This window comes from Choristoneura fumiferana, chromosome Z (assembly GCF_025370935.1).
Source record: "Choristoneura fumiferana chromosome Z, NRCan_CFum_1, whole genome shotgun sequence".
NCBI classification, from domain to species: Eukaryota; Metazoa; Arthropoda; class Insecta; order Lepidoptera; family Tortricidae; genus Choristoneura; species Choristoneura fumiferana.
In genome coordinates this window covers 17,876,798-17,895,965 of record NC_133472.1, presented here as the reverse complement: position 1 = coordinate 17,895,965, position 19,168 = coordinate 17,876,798, and the positions used below count along the sequence as shown (strand labels likewise).

General features: G+C 37.8%; 1 protein-coding gene across 1 annotated transcript in view; it reads left to right on the top strand.

Moving 5' to 3' along the window:
• dally (division abnormally delayed protein) overlaps positions 1-19,168 on the top strand; it is a 78,891-nt gene that overhangs the window by 39,812 nt on the left and 19,911 nt on the right. Inside the window, 5 exon segments of the mRNA XM_074091172.1 lie at positions 6,904-7,047; positions 16,516-16,610; positions 16,612-16,860; positions 16,968-17,000; positions 17,002-17,180. Coding sequence (XP_073947273.1) covers positions 6,904-7,047; positions 16,516-16,610; positions 16,612-16,860; positions 16,968-17,000; positions 17,002-17,180 — 700 coding nt within the window.

Genomic DNA, 19,168 nt, shown 5'->3' with positions numbered 1-19,168 from the left:
TCCTGGTACGTGAATTAGTTTCCTTGACTGTATATAATAGGTATGATATGAGTATGCAAGCTAGGCTCCATTGTATAATAAAGTACAATAATTTATTAAATGATATTTACTCGTATTGTATATGCCATTGTGATATAAATTGTATATTCCCATAGTTTGACAGCAACGACCAATAAAAGACGCACACTTATTACAAATTATATACAGATTTAGGTACTTACTATACATATATTGTGACTTAAAACTTTCCGTGTAGATATGTATTGTATAAACGACACCCGAAGTAAATGTAGATGTAGGCGTACCTACCTTATATTAACCTTACAATAATGTCTAACAAATATAAAACCCATTTTCTTGGCCAAAGCACACTGTCCGTGCCAGTAATTCAGTTTACCGATGACTGATTTATCTCCGTGTTATTTACGTTACGCCGTTCTGCTGAAGTACCGACAGCTAAACCAAGATACGCACGTGGCGTAGGCACCGCCTTCACAAGTACCATCAGCCCAATAAGTGGTCTATCAATTTTTAAACAAGTTCCTATCAAATGAATATGTCGCTTAAGTCGAACTATCAAGTTGACAGACACGTCTATTGGCATTATTGTTTTATGTTATGACGTGCAAACGATTTTCAACTTTAGGGTGGTACACCACATATTTGGCTGATGGTACCTACATAGGTAGACAACATCTAACGAGAGAACGTCGACACCATTTACTTACTGCATTAACCACCATTTTATTCACCAAATGTTTGAAAATATATTGTTTCGCTAACAAAGAAACCAACGAAACAAAACACGAAATTTGGTATTACGTAGGTACATACGTCTGTTTTAAAAATCTGAGATAGCGAAGCCGGTGTTATTTATATCTGCATTATGTAGTTGCTCCTGAATGCTTGCCTTGCACACCTGGTCTCTGTTCATGAAACTGATATCTGGGGAAGAAACGTCACAGGTGACCATGACCAGTTATCCTTATTTCACTGTCCTTATCACACTTCTAATAAAAAAAAAATGATGTTTTTACCTTACACCTCCGCTCCTAGCGCTAGCAGTTAAAGATAAACGAAAGTTCATATTTACTCGACTATACCTTGACAAGTTCGCGTGTGATCCCTTGGTAGAGCCCTGTCGCAGGGAGCCCCTGCTGCCTGATCTGATCAAGATTGTTTTATAAGCATGGCTAATGTTAGCTGCGACAAGGTTCTCTGAGTGCACACACGAGCTTGTCAAGGTATGGAATAGTTCATTTTCCTTACATTATGTGATAATCTTACTACTTATGTTTACAATTAATAATTAATTGGATGGGGTGCAAACGCGCTATAAACTTAATCTGTGGCAACAACTGGGCAAGGGCAGTGGGTGTTTATCGTATCCATCACAAAAATGCAGATAACATCAGGTTTACCACGACATAATTTAAAAATCGTAAACATAATAAATAGCGGATGCTGTCGATGTTCTATTTTAATTTCATGGCGGTTTAAAGACAACGATGAGTAAATGCATAAGGTCGTCGCGTCGAGTCGAGAGCCCACGCGCCGCCCGGCACACCGTGGGCGCGCCGCTGCCATTGGGTACGGTACAAGGGTTCCGCGCTGACTGCTTCCGCGCTGACTGCAATTTCAATCATTGTTGACGTTTCTGTGTTGTTCTTTCTACGATGTAAAGATATACAATAATTTCTCGTTAAATATCATCCTAAGTATAATAATTAGAGCTGATGACAAATTGAATGAACTTAATAGAATGTCCTGAGTTGGGAACAAACGTAGGAAAGAAAAAGAGGAGCACGTGTTGTGTTGTGGTGGAGCGAGGCAGGTCGGCGGCGCGGCACCGGCCGGTCTGAGGCCGCGGCCTTGGTGCCAGCTGCGGCTGCGCTCGATACCTACTGCACAGTAATTACGCTCGCACCAGCAGCCGGGCCGGCTCCGCACGACCGCAGCCGCCTTCCTCGATCTGCTTCAAATCTTCTAAATAATCACAGTCATTCGTAGCACGACCCCGTAACGAACCATAATTTTCCAAATACGATAACGATGATAATTATTGGTTGGTCTGAGTCATGAGTCATCGGGCCACTAGACAATTACATCCCATCGAACGTGGTATCGTAGTGTCGATGACTGGTGGTTAGTTAGACTGCTGGTGTTAGGTACATCATACGGTAGATATAAAGTTGCAGCGGTGTCGGTATAAGTAAGCAGCAGGTAGGCAGCTCTCGCGGCGGCAGGGCAGGTCATTGTGCACGCGGCGCTCGCGCAACCAGTTCGCGCGAGATATTTGTAGTCCGTGTGATTGGTTTGTCACACCGCCGCCGCAGCCTTGAACCCGGGACGTGCCGGCGCGGTCAACGCTGCTCGCTGTGTTCTGTGCCAAAATTTACCAATCCAATACTTTATCTCACGGTTTTTTAAGGTTTTACTACTTTATGTCTGAAAATAATTATATTTTATTAAAAAGTATACTCGATTAAATGTTGTTTTTGAGCAGAAGTAATATTTAATGAAACATACCTATCATTACCTAGCATTAACCCTGATGAAGTCTTATTATCTATACTGACGAATGAATGCAACGTGTAGAACCAAGCTTTTAACTAATACATCTTGATAAAAACGTTAGCTGGGTGAATTTTTAAACCTATATTTATTTATTTTTACTAAATGATTTAAAAAATAAAAACTTAATAATAATAATTAAAAACTAATATAAATCTAAAAAAGGCCCCTATTTTAAATATATTTTTACGTAATTTCGGTGGTCATTTTTTTTTTACTTTTGGTGAAAATAATCACTCGTTGAGATACTCCTTCGGATTAGGATTTCAATGATACAAATGGCACATATTTAAATTCAATACCTACCTAACTAAGTAGCTATGCGATATTGAAAAAAAAGTCCCCACCGAAATTACGATAGTGACAGCGAAATTACGTCTTTATTAATTACATAGGAAATTAGTTTGAAATTACGAACTATTACTATGATTTATGTACGTAACTCTAATTTATTTTATATACATGTACATATTTGTCTATAGATATATTAATAAAGCAATGAATTAAAGTTATGTAGGTTCGATCAAAATAAATCGAATGCGAAATCGATTCGCTTGACCTTTCAAAATTCATAATTTGTGAACTGCGAAGTCGCACTTGCACCTACTGTAAACGACAGACATATACTAGCATGTTCATTAATCATAATGTCTGTTATATGAGCCACAGGTATGTGCATTCAAAGCACACATCATAAATTCCGATCCATCGGATGGACTGATCCAAGACCAGCAGTGCACATGCCTGCCCAGGCCATTGATTAGTTTTGATTTTTTTGTCTTTAATGTTTTCTCATAAGTCTTTATGTTATGTAATGTTTGTCAATTTTGTTTGTTTACTTATTTTGTACAATAGATATTCTGCAGTCCACTGCTCACTGAGCAGACGCGTTCATACTTGATATTATCATTCGTCCTTCCATCCCCGCCTCAGGTAGTACACTCAAAGATAGCAGGGTGATCCATATATATAGCCAGCATGCCACTAAAAACCATGGCTAATTAAGCACGTCATAAACATACACGCTAGTATCACGATAGTAATTGCTCATTAATAGCATGCTTTTGAACTAGTAATGAGCATAATCTATCTGTAGTGAGTTTAACATTAAACGACCGTTAGATTCAATCATAATGAGCCTAATTAGTAATTCCGCTGCCATATCTGTAATTTCGGTGGACAAAAATGCCACCGGAATTACGGCACCGAAGATTACGAGAACGAAGTATTTTTGCGATTACTGCTAAACTTATATACAAGAGTACCTACTATTACCTCTATTCTGTGAAATAAGAACTAAGTCAACTAATAAACAAAAAAAAGAAACATTTAATTAAAATCATTGTATATCGCACAACGGGAAGCCACGGAAATTACTTTTAAGATGACCAAAAGACATCGCGCGAAAGACTTTTCCTGAAAGGCACACGAAATTCGGTAGTTAAAGGTCACTCTGCGTGATAACTAACTAAAGCACAACTAAGTAATTTACTTTTCCATAAAAATGCGAACATAGCGATATGATCCTTCACCATTAAGATAACAGCAAGTATTTGCGCGAAGTGATATTGGTAGCTAGACGTGGGACAATCACAAAATTATCAACCTATTTTTATATTAAATGTTTTTATTATGAAAAGATTATAATATAATGCGTTATTTGATTAGCTTCATTTTGATGTATATTTTTTAGGAAAATGACTCCTGGACACAAAGTTATGCTCAATTGATTCAACAAAACCGCGTGTGGGACAGGCCTCACATACTTAATGCAGTTAGTGTTTCAAAGTGTGTGATATTTTTAATTGAAAATTGAAAATTGAAGTCAACAATGTTTATCATGTTAAACCTCCTCTATTGTATTGTATACAACGTATATAAAAATGTGTGGTATTATTTTATTAAGTAGTTTATTTTTAATTGACTTGGGACGGCCAAAAAAGTTGCTCTAAAAATTCACCCAGCTGTTTCATATAACTACAGCGTGGCACAAATCATTAAAAAAACAACCAACTGCCCTACATTTCATTCACAGCCAACGTGCAGTTGTGCCAACTGCAATGAAACTGCGGCAGCTTACTGCCCATGCTCAATAGTAACTTACGAGTACGAGTACTAACACTAGCAGGCCTTCTCACCCATCTATTTCGTTACCAATAAGCTTTCTCGCATAATCACAACTTTCAATCTTGGAAGCCGTCCAAAATGGACATCAGACGCGGGACAGCGGAAGTGTCGCGAGCACTCGCGCGGCCTTTCGCCTGCGAGCTGCGTCGTGCCACAGCTCTCGCGACACAACGGCTGCCACAAGATAAATCGCAAACCACCTATAAGTTCTGGTTCTGCTGTGCTGTAAGACCGACATCTTGATTGAGTGAAAAAAAAACTCTGTTCACCTAGTTCTGCGACGTTTGCTCCCTAAATTTCACCGACTCTACAGTTGAGGACGAGCATTCTCCATACGTAGGTAATGGCAGCGCACGTTTGACGAGGCGCTGCCACCGTGCATTATTTATTCACTATCAACATATTATGGATTAATTTACACAACTACATACCTACTAGTCCTCGAGACCATCCGAGCGTCTCAATACGAAACATAGCTCATTGAATTGGCGGCTCTGTTTCAACGTACGCAAAGGCGAAAATGTATTGACTGTGTTTAAATTCGCTCTGGCGTGCTTCGTCAAATGTGCACTGGCCCTGACAGTTCAGTATCAGTCTTGACGATAAGCAAACAAAAAATTAAAGCGTTGCTATAATTTAAAATTACATTGAACACTAAGCTCTACCAGCATTTGTCCTTTTTAGGGTTCCGGAGCCAAAATGGCAAAAACGGAACCCTTATAGTTTCGCCATGTCTGTCTGTCTGTCTGTCTGTGTCTGTCCGTCCGCGGCTTTGCTCAGGGACTATCAATGCTAGAAAGCTGTAATTTTGCACGGATATATAATTAAACCATGCCGACAAAATAGTACAATTAAAATTTTTAATAAAAATTTTTTAGGGTTCCTCCCATAGACGTAAAGTGGGGGTGATTTTTTTTCTCATCCAACCCTGTATTGTGGGGTATTGTTGGATAGTTCTTTTAAAACCATTAGGGGTTTGCTAAGACGATTTTTCGGTTCAGTGATTTTTTTGCGAAATATTCAACTTTAAAGTGCAAATTTTCATTAAAATCGAGCGTCCCCCCCTCTAAAATCTAAACCGGTGGGAAGAAAAATATGAAAAAATTCAGGATTGTAGTGAGTATATTAAACTTTCAAGGAAAACTATAACGGCTAAGTTTGCTTAAGAATTATTAGTAGTTTATGAGTAAATAGCAGCCTAAGGTATAAAATATACCTAAACTTGGAAGATTCCGTATAAAATACGAAATCCTTAGAAAAATATTACTTAATTTTTTCGTAATGGCTACGGAACCCTATTTTGGGTGTGTCCGACACGCTCTTGGCCGGTTTTTTTTATTTAAAGCTTCTAATCAGTGTATCAGTAAGTAGTTCTAGGACTTGACATAAAGACAAAGAGTACTTTTATAATTTCATACGTAATATTACTCTAACTGTTTAAGACTAGGAAGATTCTGTAACGCTTTATTAAGCTGGATTGACATACCTGCCTGACCTTCTAAAAGAAACCATAGAAGAATCTAATTAGGTATTATTTATTTATTATTAACCTCTTTAATATAAAAATAATATCCTAAGACTAATTCATAGGTAACTACCCTTCAAACAGAAATAAATATTTCGTTATCACGGTAGGTAGTAAAATTGATGCCATAATGAATGTGTCAAATTAAATAAAGTGTCCTACCTTCATATAAGTATTTTTTATAGTCTAGCCTAGTCTTTGATTAAGTGACGAACTACAATTTGTTTGTCTTGGTCCTCCGCTTCCAAAGGTTTATTGATATGGACCTCCGCTGACCGTTAATTTCAGTGCATATGGCAGTCGCGTACGCCAACCAGCGCTTACGCTTGCCATGCCAGGTGCACCCTGCCCCGCGCATCATTCAGACACCCTCGATTTTATACTTTGAGATTAGACGTCTATGTCTTTAGTCATTTTAGACACATTAGACACTGTTTCCTGGGCTTAGTTAGTATGACTATGGCCCTAACCGAGGCATTTGCTTCCGTAAACAAATCACTAGATGCCGCGAAAGTACGTATATACTTATACCGCGCTCTTTTAAGTTATTAGGTCTGTAGATACGTATATCTACCTCGGCGTCATGGCTAAGACCGTTCTTCAAAAAAATATGAACAGTGTCAGATAGATCTGTAAATGAAAGCGAAGGTATTGACTGTGTTGTTTTATTGTTGCAGGCGAGGTGTGCGGAGGCTCGTGCTGCGGGCGGGGCCGCGAGGCGCGGCTGGCCGCGGCGCTGCAGCGCGCCGCCGCCGCGCGCGCCGCCGCCGCCACGCGCCCCGTTGCCGCGCTGCTGCTCTCCACCCACAACACCTTGCAAGGTGCTACCTCACTGCCTCACTTCCCTACCCTACTCCACACTAGTAACACGCGCCTACTGGCCGCGTGCTATTAATGCTGATGTGCTGAATCCTGCTAAGTGCTATTTAAGCATTTGATTTGTGATCCATCGTAGCACATTCTCGCATCAAACAATAGGTACGATGTCGCTATGATTTTCTGTGTTAAGTCTCAACAATGGATCACGGTTTTTGGTCGATAGTACGGTCACTTACACATATCTGACTCAACAACGCGTGCCTAAATATGTATCTGATACGACTCTATCTCTAAGATATGTCGGATATTTTTGCACGCTCCGCTGTGGCAGATATTAATGCAGATGACTGTACGTCCATTTACTGCCTATTCTTTGCTTATAAGCGAGTTTACCTACTTGATTAAGCGCGAATGTGAAGGATTTTTATTACTGTTGTTGATTAATTTATTTTTAATTTATGGCTGTGCGATTTGTGCGTGGGGATAATTAAATTGCCTGCTATTTTTGATTTGATTTAGGATATAAATGCTATAAGAACGGGCATGTAATGCGACGTAGAAGTATACATTTTATGAGAGCGCCACATTCTAATATTTAGGTGTACATTTTTGGCGTAAAACTCGGTAAAACTACTTGTACTATTACTTATTCTGTGGTAAAACTCTTAAAGCAACTACGAGTATTTTATATGACAAAATTTCAGTTCCTTTTTCATGTCTTTTCTACGACTCACAGTCACAGACGGACTGAATTCACACTTCAATCTCTGCTAGCGAGCAGTTTGCGTTTAGTTTGACCGACTAGTTAGCTATGGAAAATGTATGTATTGGCCAGTGGACGGTGGGCAGTTAGCAGTAACGTTGGAGTTGAAATGCAGTCCGTCTGGAACGGTCTTAAATTATTTAATTACAATGGGCTTTATAGGCTTTATGCCTACTAAAATGTTATATACTAAAGCTACTAACTAAAATTTAAGCACATACTTACAGAAATATGATAATACATAATATAAACAAATAACGAATGATGCGACACAGGCCTCAAAGTCCCGAATCATGATTTATCCTTGTTTTCGACCACGAGATCCATACACGCAATACATCAAAATGAACATAATTTATTACACTAGGTACTTATTTAATTTAAGCCTTTTTGGGTTCCGTGGTTCTAAAAGAAACTCCTAGGTAGGTATACTAGGTTCACTATGTCTGCGCCTTTGCGTAGTTTGCGCTAGGCCGACTAACTACCTTAACTACCTCGACAAAGCAGTAAAATTAAATTTAGGGAAAAATATTTTTAACCCCCGACGCAAAAAGAGGGGTGTTATAAGTTTGACCGCTATGTGTGTCTGTGTGTGTGTGTATGTGTGTGTGTGTGTGGGTCTGTCTGTGTGTCTGTGGCACCGTAGCTCTTAAACGGGTGGACCGATTTGAATGCGGTTTTTTTATGTGAAATCCGGTTTTTAGCGATGGTTCTTAGATAGGTTTCAATAAAATCGGTTAAACCGTTTTTGAGATATTGAACTTTGAAGTGACAAAGTCGAGGGTTTTCCAACTTTTTGTTAGGTTATTAGCGTAAATTAGATAAAGATGGGGATGTTTTTTTTCTTGTCTACACAAACTAAACCCCCCTGTTTCACCTATTCCTACCGCTGTATCCCCCCTGATAGAGATATGTGGAATATTTTTCCTTTCTTCTCCACCGGTAGAGATATTATTTCATGTATTTCTCTCGTACTAAAATCCACGGCGGTAGGGACATGTGGATTTTTTTCCACCAATCCATACTAGCTGACCGTGTGGTAGGGACTCAGTGGACTTTTTTCCAACCATCCATACTAGCTGACCATTTGGTAGGGACTTATGGATTTTTTTCCAACCATCCATACTAAGTGCCCGCCTGGTAGGGACTTGTGATTTTTTTTCCAACCATCTATACTAACTGACCGTGGGGTAGGGACTTGTGGATTTTTTCCTACCATCTATACTAGCTGACCGTTTTGTTTCTGTTATTTTATTAAAAAACGTTCTGAGAATCGCCTGGAAGTCGGTTTGGATGGTTGGAAAATATCCACAAGTCCCTACCTGGCAGCCAGCTAGTATGGATGGTTGTAAAAAAATCTACAAGTCCCTGCCACATGGTCAGCTAGTATGGATGGTTGGAAAAAAATCCACAAATCCCTACCAGGCGGGCACTTAGTATGGATATTTGGAAAATATTCCACAAGTCCCTACCAGGCGGGCACTTAGTATGGATGATTGGAAAATATTCCACAAGTCCCTACCACACGGTCACCTAATATGGGTGGTTGGAAAAAAAATCGCATGTCCCTACCGCGATACCGGTGGGGGCTGGGAGGGATAAGTCGACATATTATTTCCATCTATCCCTACCGGTAGGAAAGAATGGAAAAATATTCTACGTATCTCTATCAGCGGGGATATAGTGGTAAGGATAGGTTGAACAGGGGGCTAAACCATGAGATTTAAAAAGTCGAAAAAATCATGTATTTATAAAAGGAAAACCGCGTGCTGTGGGCATATCGGGATAAAAAGAATGTATATTTTATTCTAGACGTCAAGCTCTACGTACTAAAATTCATCCAAATCAGGCCATAGTTTTAGTAAAAATAACAAACACACGCGAACGCACGCGCGCACTTAACTTACAAACTTTCGCACATTTATAACATTGGTACCTAGGATTTAGGATTGGTAGGCTTGCCCATGGACTACACAGCGTCCTAAGTAATTGAATTAGTTCTAACAAACATTTATTTGTTTATTAGAACTAATTCATGCCATTCCATGCATGACTCATTGAAGTAGTTGAACAAAAATAATCAATTCAACATTATTGCGAAATTTGCACTTAAGTCTCATAAAATCCAAAGACTGAAATAAATAACCTGTTATAAATACGCATTGGTGCTAGAGCATGCAATTATAATGATATTTAATTGCAACGATTTAACCTTCGCTACTAGCATCAATTAAGTTGGTAGGTATTTACGAACTAAAAAGTACGTACAACAGTTGGTACCGTTACTAGGAATTTTGAAACCGGTCACGATTTTTTTATGTTACACTATCAGAGTTCTAATACTTTTCCCAAGCTGAAACAGAGACACTGTTCGCAGGAGCTATCCAATTTTCCGAGATAAAATCTATTGTACCATCTCAGTGTGTCAAACTATCTTCATAACAATTTTTACTCAAATCAGCTCATCAGTTATAGCCTGAAAAGGTCACAACAGTCTTTCGAAATTATATTAATATGTTTGCTGCAAAAAATACTTTGCCACTAACTAACCACGTTATCCAGTCGCAGCGGGCCGTTGCATGCGTGCATGCAGTAATTACCAACCTATTCTGGCCAGTAATTGTAGAATAAGAGACGATAACGAGCTGTATCACACGGGCTGCTAGCGGACGGCGCGAGCAGGGGAACGACAGACGGCACAGTTACAGTGTGATAATGGATTTAGGTCTTGAGCAACGTGAGCCACTTTTAAGCATTCTTACGGGCTACAATTAGTGTTGATTTGCAGAATGGTAAATTGTAGAAAACCTTGTTTTATTAACTTGCTTTATTTGCTCCTTGAAAATGAATTCTGGATGAGTTGATAAAGGAGGTTTTTAGAAAGTTTTTTTCATGGTAGGTAATATTGCGGTGCATTTTGTTACTAGTGTGGTGAATGCAACATATGTACTCCCGACAGGGGCGACGACCTCTGCTCCAAGCATTCCATAGTACATAGAACAATGAAGACCACTTGCAACCCCCGGTTAGATCAGAGGGGGACGAAAGTGAGTGTCGTGTTCGCATAGGCCGAAGCCCCGCGAACCTGGGCCGACCCTCATTACGCCACTAATAGTTATTTGTGCAACAAGAGAGCAAAGTTGTTTTTTGTTGCGAGTGTTGATTTTGAATCCCGAGTAAGCGAAGGATTCTATAATTGAATCACGAGCGTTAGCGAGTGATTCTAGGTTAGAATCCTGAGATCAGCAGGGATTGAATACACGAGATGCAAAAAACTTTGGTCTCGTGTGACACATACAATTTTTCATCTCAGCAGCGAGAACATAATTTAAATGTAACATAAGAATAAAACCTGTTTACAAAACAAACACATTTTTAAAATAGAATCCGATTATTATCAAATATAATAATTACATTTAAAACCATAAAAAGAGTCCAGTAGCTACAATACAATCGCATACTCATAACATGCAATCTTAACTTCTTGTACTAATGTCACACTTATTTTTAATACTGCAAAAAGCCTCATCTCGGGTAATTGAAAGGTTGAACAATTAACCTTTAAATATGATTTTTATTAAGATTTCTATTACATAAACATAAATAGATTTGTTAAAAAATCATTCAATTTAACAAATAATAATTATACTGTAGAGGCAGTATACGGAATTCTTTTATAAAAAAAACAAGAGAAGCGGCTTTCGTGCAACGAGGTTGCATATTTTATTAAAAGATCGGGAAAATTTACATTTTGGAAATATTTCGATATATTTTAATACCAAACATTAATTTAAGTTTGTAATCGACAAATTTGATCCTATCTCTTGCTTTTTTCGAGTTGAAGTGAAATGACAGATCAAAGTAAATATTTGAATATTTGGAATTCAGTGAGTAGACCCAACACTGTACTCAGCATTTAAAAAAAAATAATTAAAAAAGTTACTTGTCTCACGGAGTGAGCAAAATGTGCGATTTTGCTCACTGATTTCTCATAGCAAAACCTGCCTGTTTGAGGTGCTGAGGTGAAATAGCTATTTGTGCAACAAGAGAGCAAAGTTGTTTGTTGTTGTGAGTGTTGATTTTCAATCCCCAGTAAGCGAAGGATTCTATAATTGAATCACGAGCGTTAGCGAGTGATTCTAGGTTAGAATCCTGAGATCAGCAAGGGATTGAAATACACGAGATGCAAAAAAACTTTGGTCTCGTGTGACACATACAATTTTTCATCTCAGCAGCGAGAACATAATTTAAATGTAACATAAGAATAAAACCTGTTTACAAAACAAACACATTTTTTTAAAATAGAATCCGATTATTATCAAATATAATAATTACATTTAAAACCATAAAAAGAGTCCAGTAGCTACAATACAAATCGCATACTCATAACATGCAATCTTAACTTACTGTACTAATGTCACACTTATTTTTTAATACTGCAAAAAGCCTCATCTCGGGTAATTGAAAGGTTGAACAATTAAACCTTTAAATATGATTTTTATTAAGATTTCTATTACATAAACATAAATAGATTTGTTAAAAATCATTAAATTTAACAAATAATAATTATACTGTAGAGGCAGTATACGGAATTCTTTTATAAAAAAAAAACAAGAGAAGCGGCTTTCGTGCAACGAGGTTGCATACTTTATTAAAAGATCGGGAAAATTTACATTTTGGAAATATTTCGATATATTTTTAATACCAAAAATTTAATTTAAGTTTGTAATCGACAAATTTAATCCTATCTCTTGCTTTTTTCGTGTTGAATTGAAAGTGACAGATCAAAGTAAATTTCAAGTATTTGGAATTCAGTGAGTAGACCCTACACTGTACTCAGCATTAAAAAAAAATAATTAAAAAGTTACTTTGTCTCACGGAGTGAGCAAAATGCGATTTTGCTCACTGATTTCTCATAGCAAAACCTGCCTGTTTGAGGTGCTGAGGTGAAAAATAATTTACCTTGTCCCTTGTCATGGTATAAGTACTTTCAAATCGTATTCATATAATGCTTCGTATATAAAATTAATGGAATCGCAAACAATAGTCATGTTTCGTCAAAAGCTTTGTGGGTATGATTAGGGTTGTTAAGGAGGCTCATTGGTTGGGATAACGTGACATGACAATCGAGGCGGTATTTCGAGAAAACGTTCACGAACGGAAAGCCGTAGCCTGGTTCGCCTACGTGGTCGTACATTACGAGTATGTTCCCGTGAAGTATCTATTTAATTAAGTTGGCACGTGTAACCGACTCTTTGTTATTACTTAAAACTAAAATACATATTTACTTACTGTTGTTTTGTTTTGCTGGTGGTACGTCTATATTTATGTAATTGGTTTCTATCTATACTTGTTTTTTTTTAGCATTAGAAAGAAGGAAAGCGATCTTGACGTCTCTTTTTATTATTGAAAAACACTTGAATAATAAATCACAGCAAAAATGTAACAATTAGAAATGACATATGATCATTTACATGCTTTTGGTATCATAAGTAATAGTTACCTACTGTTTTTTTAAGTTTTATAATAGTTGCAGAAATTAATTTAAAAATATTTATTTGATTGACATTTGGAGACCTTATACATCTCAATCTCTTTATTTTAATAATCATTATTAATTTTTGACATTGGAGGCTTTATACACCTCTGAAGATTGTACAATTTAATTAATTTAATTAGTTTACTTTGACATTTAGAAACTATATACATCTCTGAATTATTTAGATTAGGTTTTTTTTTTATTAAATCAGGGACTTTATACATCCCCTTGCTATATTTAAGGCTGTATATTGTTAAGCTTATGGATTTTAAAGTTGTATATTTTTAGTTTAATTTCTAGTCACAGGCTCGCGACGTCGAAGTTCCCAAGACGATCCCATAGAGCTTATGGGAACGGAAGCAATACCATGTCCTCGGTAGGTACCGCTCTGCTTTCAGAGCATGACATGAGTGCGTTTGAGCTAACTTTGGGGGCGGCAGACGCGAGCTTGCCTTCAGAATCCAAAAGGGTAATGGTTACTTGACCTGAAATGTATATTTCAGAATTATTATTATTAATATTTTTTTAATTTATGACGGTGGAAGCATTCTACACTTCCACTGAACGTAGATAAAGTTAGTGTTTAGTTTTTTAACTAAGCGACCCCATACATCCCTGTATTATTATTATTTTGTATTTTTTCTTTAATTGTATACTGTAGACTTTAGACTTTAAGTGTTTCTACCAAGTTTCTTGCGGCGCATTCTTCTTGGCAATGATGGTATTTCCGAAAGCGCTGGTAGTTTAAAAAATGACGTGTAAAAGTGCCCATTGCCGCCTATTTACTGAATAAATGATTTGAATTTGTATTTTGAATTTGAATAAAAGACTCGTCAAGATTGTTTACCCTTTTTCTAATGCTAAACAAAACGAAGTATTTTTTTTCTACTTTGTATTCGTATGGCATTTAAAAAAATGAAATAAAACAAGCAAGATTTTTACAATCCTTTATTATTTATTCTAAATTTAAGTTACAACCAAAAGTATTGTCTCTCTGTCTAATGTAAATATTTTCTAAATTGCTTTCTTGGGGTTGGATATGAGGCTATTAGGTACCTACATATAATTTTAGGTATATTTTACAAATAATGATTTAACCGTATCATATCTGGAGGAGCCCAAACTTGGTAAGTAAGTATGTTTTGAAAATGATTTTAATTATAATTAAAAACAAGTGATTGAAATATAATAATGTGATATATTTTTAGAATCTGCTTTAAGACCTTTCATTAGATACCATACACGATAGGTTTCAGAACAATTTTTTTTTCCCGTACAAGATAAGATGACGTCATAACTCCTCTCCTTTTGTTTTTTTTTCGTGCTACGGGACAAATTGATTCGTATTGCTTAAAGATCAATCGTTCTGATTTTCATGCTTTTAAACACCATGTGCAGCTTTTTACTGAATTTCGGGGTCTACCGCTAGCACTATAAGTACAAGTACTGCGCGACATAAGGTGAAGCAATATTTAGGTATCGAGTCGCTGATCCTTGAAGATTAGCGACGGGCCGACGAGCTATGCGCAGGAAGAAGGGCGTCTGGAGGTCTCGTACCCGTTCCCCCCTTTCGCCCTACACCCTCTTGTGTCTGAAAAGAAAAATCAAAAGTATTTTATTTAAAATAAACAAATTATATAACATACACTACATTTACCTCTAGGGTATTACATATATCATATTCTTAAACTCTACATTCTGTGCTCAGTGGCGTATGGCGAAGTCACAAATAAATTTACACGTGCATGGCAAGTAACATAAAAGTTTGATAAATTAAAAAATAAATAGAATGAATAATATGAAAAATCACCAGATAGGAAAATCCTGTATAACAAAACTTTGTACGTACCTAATAAGTATGCGGAGTTCAGCTTAGTAGAAACTTTCGCCTCGCTATACAAAACTCGTTTTGTTCAGTTTAGTTATGCAGCCAACCGAAGTAATCATTCCAGTTCACAGAATGTTAGCAAAACAGGCATTGAATGAAAACCTCAGATTCGGATTATTTTAGATTTTTGTTTAATAAATGTAGCTGTACCTAATATTAACACTATAACACTGGAATAGAGCAGCCTCGTCAGGTTTACTTTCATCGTCTATTTGATTCCGTGTTTCCATCCCTGTATGTTCTTATATTCATTAAGTGTTCGTGATTAAGTAAATCACTGATAGTGGTTGTACGAGTAGAAAAAAAATTAAGTATTTAAAAAAGTAGCCGAAATTGTAACAGTAGTGCAATATTCGTGACATTTGTTGGTTGACACAGGAATGTCGGAAGGCGTTGAGCCCTCGGGCCGCGAGATAGCGCACGCGCGCAGGCGCCGCCGCCGCCGCAACACTCCCGGGGATGTTTGCTTGCTCATTACTTTACTTACATTATCTATTTACTCTATTCTGTTCAAATGTTTCTTAATCTGGTTCAAATATATTCTTATCACGGAATTTAAATCTACCTACATTCGTTTACTTACAAAAAAAATAGGAAAGGAATTTTAATCAAGTACCAGTTTACTAAATTATGTATTTTTAAGTTCTTGGTACTTATAACTTGTGCAATCGTCGGTGGCGTTAATATTTTCAAAGTTATTAATTATTAACTGATTCACAAGGAAAATTACTAACTCAAATGGAAATAGAATGACATTCCATTCGTTTTCTATGTAGAATTTTTAAGGCGTCGCTACTTGTACTTTTTGATTTATTCTGTGGTGTCGCGGTATTAGATCGGTAATAAAAATATTCATTACCGCGCACCTGTATTTCAACGAGCCCTCCTTGGTAGGCGCAGGGCGGGTATCCTGTGGGTATCCCGCGTAGTTCGGAATGGGCGCACTTAATTAAATACAGGGGCATGGTAAAGAATTACTTCGTCATTTTTTACCGAACGTGCTGTACTGTACTGCACCGAGCCCACACTGCAATGTCAAGAAGCGGTATTAGGTATGCGTGCGTGGTTTCGAATATTTACCTACTATTTGATGAAATTGGAAGCTTTGCTTTTCTTTTAATTTAATATGAAAAAATCAGCAGAATAAAAAACGATTCGGTGTTAAAATACTTAAAATTAAAGCAATCGCACAGAACACTTAAAGTTTAGTTACTTAGTACGAGTAGGTATGAATAAATTCGACTCTTCTTTAAATAATGTGATGTTTTTGTTTGGCACAGAACACCTAACGGCGCTTTCACATCAGTCGCAAAACAAAAGTGCGGTTTTGTTTGCGCAAGTGTACCGCGCGCAGGCGGCGCGCGCGCGCGCACGGCCCGCTGGCGGCGCTGTACGGGGAGGTGCGCGCCGCGCTGCGGCCGGCGCCCGGGCCCGCGGCCGCGCCGCTGCTCGCCGACCCGCCGCGCGACCTCGCCGCCACCACCAGAAACTTCTTTAGGGATATATTTCCCCTGGCTTATCACAACATATTGCGACTTGACACGAAGCAATTCACCGCCGACTACGAGGTGTGCTTGAAGGACGCCTACGACGCCGTGCAGCCTTTCGGAGAGGTGCCACAACAGGTGAGGATAAAATCATCTACGCATCGACGTATTTCCTTACGATACATCAGTTGGGAAATTATCACGGTTTGCGGGAATGGTATTTGAAAGCAGGTTTGTGTGTGCAGGTCGGCGCGACGCTGTCGAAGTCGGTGGCGGCGCGCGCGCGCGCTGCTGCTGGCGCTGGGCGCGGGCGCGGGCGCGCTGGCGGGCGGCGAGCGGGCGAGCGCGCGCGCCGCCGCCGCGTGCGCGCCGCGTCTGCTGCGCGCCGCCGGCTGCGCGCGCTGCCGAGGGCTCGCCGCGCGCCCTTGCCGGCACTACTGCCTCAACCTCGCCAGAGGGTAAGCATTCACTTCAAACAATATCCAGCACTTGGCAAGAGGCGAACAACTTACTGCCGTAGCGAATTCTGCCAATACCGTTTCATAGTGTAATATAAATTGATTTAATAAGGCGATGACTCAAGAAAACCTGCCTAGCTAGATTAAATAATTACCTTACTTTATTAAGTAACTGTACTATTCGTTGCCTGTAAATTGTCCTATATTCATACGTACACGACTCGGTAAGGATCAAATTTCAAGTCAATTAGAATACTGGGTGAAATAGGTATGACTTACAAAAATTCAAAACGGACTTCTTTCTTATAAACATTAGTTGAATAAAGGTTAATTTTAATTTTATTGTTAACATAGGGACTACATCCCTTTGTATATATTTTTATTAACTCAGGGACTTTATACATCTGTTTATGTTTAAGGCTGTATATTGTTAAGCTATGGATTTAAACATATTTTTAGTTTAAATTAGTCACAGGCGCGACGTCGAAGTTACCAAGACGATCATAGAGCTTATGGACGGAGCAATATCATGCCCTCGGTATCGCTCTGCTTTCAGAGCATGACTGGTGCGTGTGAGCTAACTTTGGGGGCGGCAGACGTAACTGCCTTCGAAATCCAAAAGCTTAAGGTTACTTGACTGAAATGTATATTCAGAACTAAATTATTGTTATTATATTTAAAATTTATGACGGTGGAAGCTTCTACACTTCCTGAACGTAGATATAGTTAGTTTTAGTATTTTAATAAGGGACCCCATACATCCCTGTATTTCTTTATTAATTTTTTGTATTTTTTTTTCTTTAATTGTATAATATCGTTTTTAGTATTGTAATTATATTTTTATTGACTTTCTGGTTTCTTGCGGCGCATCTTCTTGGCAAATGGTCTTTCGAAGTTTTTAAAAAAATTTGGGGTTTTACTGGAATTGGAATAAAGGTTAAAATTTAAAGCAATGTGGTTTGGCGCGGTCTTTTTCAAGTTTATTTGGGGTTGGATTGGACTTCGTCCAACAGGGCAGCATTTTGTATATTTTTTTGTAAAATGTATATTTAATTTATATAAAGGTATACTATGTAAAAGTATAAATAAATAATTGCTGAAATACTGACATTAATAAAAATATGGAACTACAATGTATACATTGGAAATGTTTTTAACCTTTCAATTCGATTTGTTATAGTATTTAAAACAATACTTTTTAAATTCAAGTATTTTAAATCAACAGGAACCTCGTAGTCGTTTTATTATTTAATAATTAGATTTGTAGATCATACACGTGTAATGACAGTCAAAAAATTTATAGTACCTGAGTAGATATGCCTAGCTAGATATTTCATATCTTCTTAATATTTCTATTCTGGTAGTAGTTTAAGTTGAAAAAATAATGTAAGTATTTAATGTTTCAAGCCTTAAATACTTATGTTCTTAATAGCGAACGAGTTGCTTAAAGACAAATTTATTTTCATAGTTCAGGTAATTACGGGACCGCACCGTACTCGAAGCTGTGCAAGTATAATTCTTGTCAGGTTTCAGAACTTCGTGTAGCGAGTTCATAAAGCTTTTATTTAAAAAAAAGCCGAAAAGTCGTTCTGGCAACAGTCTCATAAGTTAACTAAAAAAAAACCAGAACTAATTAAAAACTTCATAACGGAAACTAGAACTGAAAACCCACGCCGCTAGTTGGTAAAATGGAGTAGCCACTAGCCACCTATAAACTGCGCTAAGTTTTAATGGCTGCAAAAAAAAACAAATATTCAGGAACAAGAAAGGAAATCGTCCAAAACACAACTTATTACTTACGCTGTAGATTTAAGTGGTAAGGTAACTCAAGCTTCTCAGTCCCCCTCCTCTCCCAAAGCATCAGTGTTCCTCTGCTAAGTTGTTTGCTTTTTAGGGTTCCGTACCCAAAGGGTGCCAACGGGACCCTATTACTGAGACTCCGCTGTCTGTCTGTCTGTCTGTTTGTCTGTTTATCTGTCCCTCCGTCT